Source organism: Lucilia sericata, unplaced genomic scaffold (genome assembly GCF_015586225.1).
Source record: "Lucilia sericata isolate MDLA Ls3-8-SP2 unplaced genomic scaffold, ASM1558622v1 Contig000601F_arrow, whole genome shotgun sequence".
Taxonomy (NCBI): domain Eukaryota; kingdom Metazoa; phylum Arthropoda; class Insecta; order Diptera; family Calliphoridae; genus Lucilia; species Lucilia sericata.
In genome coordinates, this window is record NW_023994608.1 from 78,632 (window position 1) to 81,959 (window position 3,328).

Consider the following 3,328-nt stretch of genomic DNA (forward strand, 5'->3'; position numbering starts at 1 on the left):
AACGCCTGTGGTCGCGAATATCCTCTGATGATCCGAGTATCCTGGTATGCCCAAAGAGTATCCTCTGATGATCAAGGTATCCTATGTCAATTAGATTATCTTCCGATGTTTCATTGATGTTCGGGATAAAGACTGTCGATCAGAAGAGTTTCCTCCGATGGTAAGTGTATCCTCTGATGATTAGAGTATCCATTGATGATCGGAATATCCTCTGATGGTCGAGGTATATTTTGATAATCAGAGTTTTCATTGATAATCGGTATAATGCCTGTGGTCGAGAATATCCTCTTATGATCCGAGTATCCTGGTATGCCCGAAGTATCCTTTGATGATCGGAGTATCCTCCGATGATCAATGTATCCTTCGTATGATGATCTCAGTATCCAATAAAGATCCGAATAACGTCTTTCGTTCAGAGTATCCACAATAAGTGTATATAATCCAATTTTACTTTTCAACACACGAAATAATCTTTTACCCCTCACCAATATCTCATTCTAGATGACCTACAAAAACCAAACTAGATAAAATTTTCTAAATACTTTTATTATGATGAGTCCCAAAGATCAAGATAACCCCAATGAACAGATAAATAATAAATTAACTAATATAACAAAAGATACCCAGAAAAAACGGACACTAGTGAAAAAACCAGCAAAAGAACAGACCATAACCTTGAGGCAACAACAACGAAAACTATATAATAATAAAAATTTAATGGTGAAACCAATTATAAACAACAGCAACAACGATAGTAACACTTCAATAAAGGCGTCAAACGAAACATGTAATCTAATCGGTAAAATGATAAACGACGTAAGCAAAACGACGATCTCCGGCTTGGGCCAGCAGCAGCCACAACAGCAACAGCAGAGTAAACAAAATGATAAAACGACAGCAGCAATTATAGCAACGACAACAAGTGCTCAAACGAATACATTGAACAATTGTTGTGAAGGTGGAAAAAATACAATTGTTGATGATTTTCACATTTATAATAACGATAATGAACAGCCGAGTTTAAACGAAGTTAACAGAGAGAGTTTATCATTAGTTAACGAAGCACTAGCACTTGTTACTGAACAATCTAAAGAGCTGGAAGCGAGAGAAGAGGTTAAGGGAGAGAATTTACTAGTAACGGTACAACAGCCATTGTTATTACAAAATTTCAGTCAACGTCTGAGGCATAAAAACATAATAAACAAACCTTTAGACGACAGTTATCAAAGAACTGTAGATCTAGACGCATTTAAAGCTAGAGAATACAATTTTCAATGTGAACTACTGGAATATAAAAAGACCAGCGATCAACAAACACAAAAGGATTATTATACGGCAAACGCAAATGTAGAAAACTGTGGAGAAGAGCTGAAATTTAAAAGTTTATCAGAACGTAAAGCTCAATTGAAAAAAGAATTCTTTAAAGATTTAAACACGCAAACAGTGAAATTAAAAACGTTAAATAACGTGCAAACTTTGAATAAAAGAATTTTGAAAAAACAGCATAATTTAAAATTGAAAATACCCAGGGACTGTAATAGCTACAAAGAGTCGTCAGTGGATTTAAAACAAACCTCCTTAGTGGCCTTAAGAAAATTGGATTTACAAAAGAAACAACAACAGCAGCAAACGCCCAAGGAATTAAAAAGTGCAAACGTTAAAAATTTTTCACAAAAATTGCAATTTCCTAGAGTTAAAGAATTAGCCAAGCGTTTCGATTTTAAAGCCAACATGATTTTGCCACAAACTAAAACGCAAGCAGAGGCTAAAGCCCACAACAAATCGGAGGCCATGGTAGAAAGACACAGTCCTCTCTCGGATGAAGGCTGTAATATAGGCCATAGCCCTTACTCTTCCGATGATGACAATGACTCCATACGCACTACCAACACGGCTATAGAAAGAATACCAGCCACTAAGCATAAGGATAAAGTGGCCAGATCTGCTAGCAGTGATTCGGCTTTGGGTTTGGAGGTAGATGAACCCATGGATGTATCTGAGGCTCCGCAACCTAATCAGCAGAAAAGAAGAATGACTTTAACGGTTACCGATTTGCCTTTAAGACCTGCTCTGCTGCCTTTAGCCGAACCCACTTTACTGCCCGATTCTCCTATAATGGATACTCCTGTGCCCAGTGTTGCTCAAAATTTAAACCAAAACCAAATACCTACTAAAGTATTGCTAGAAGAAAGAGTGGTGGAAATACCCGAAGTTCCCGGTTCGGGTTTTAGTTCCAGACGTGAGTCCTCCCAGTCCTGTTTCAGTGATTATCTTCCCGGTGAAATGCAGGGTGTACGTTTTGTACGCACTCCCTCTGTGGTGGTCTCCGACTATTCAGATGATATTACTTGCGGCATAACCCTAGAGGAAATCGAGTATTTTCGTGCCCAACGTTTGCGGCGACGTCGTTCCTCTTTGGAAACCTCCGGCACCGAAAAAGATGCGCTCGACAATAACTCTGACATCTCAGCCTCTTCCTCGTGCAGCAACCTCTACTACTGTGGCTCCACCATTTCGGCTCTCGATGGAGCCGAATGTTTAGTTAATGGTGTGCGTCAACAATTGGAACGCAAAACCTCAGACTGTTCCACCTGTTCGGTAAGCGGTGATGAGGATGCCAATTTCTGTATACCCGAGCAGCCCGAAGATTGTCAAGACATCACCGATATGTTAGCTAATCAGCATTTAACCAGCAAACGTTCCAAAAAGGTAGGTATGTCGGCGAACCTTTTAACTGTAGATCCTACAAATATTGTATAAAATTTTTCACAAACCAAAGCTAGTCAGTAGTTTCTAAGAAATTTTAAGAAAAAAAAACTAAATCTCTTAATGTTTATAAACTTTAGTTTATAAGTTTATTGAATTTTTATTGCTTTAGTTAATAAGTTTTCATTATTATTATTACTTTTTTAAAATGTTAATACAAACAATTTAAAATTATTTAATTTCCCGAAAAGTATTAAATAGTTTTGTAGTAAAAACAACAGAAAATTATTTAAAACAATTTTATTTTAAAACTTTTATTAGTTTTTGTATAAAATAAAAAGTATTTGAAACCAAGTTTGGCGAAAAACTTCTTTAATATTTGCAATTTTTTCTTTAAAAACAAACATGTTTAAACATAATGGTTTGTTAGCTTTGCTTGTTTGACTGAGTGTTGATTTCCCCTAAAAAAGTTTGTAAATATTGGATTGATAGCTTTGCTAGTGGCAGGGGTTGTTAGACTCACGTGGTCGACGGGGTTTGTTTACATTAATGTATACATTTGTTTGGAATCGACTTAAAAGATGAACTAGAACTGAATAGAACTGAACTAGAACTGAACTAG

The 3,328-nt window shown here is 36.5% G+C and overlaps 1 protein-coding gene across 1 annotated transcript; it reads left to right on the forward strand.

Moving 5' to 3' along the window:
* Positions 1–501: 501 nt before the first annotated feature.
* Positions 502–2,817, forward strand: LOC119606554. Its single transcript, XM_037960104.1, has one exon. It carries the CDS (start codon positions 550–552, stop codon positions 2,758–2,760), a length of 2,211 nt encoding a protein of 736 aa, XP_037816032.1. The 5' UTR covers positions 502–549; the 3' UTR covers positions 2,761–2,817.
* Positions 2,818–3,328: the final 511 nt, after the last annotated feature.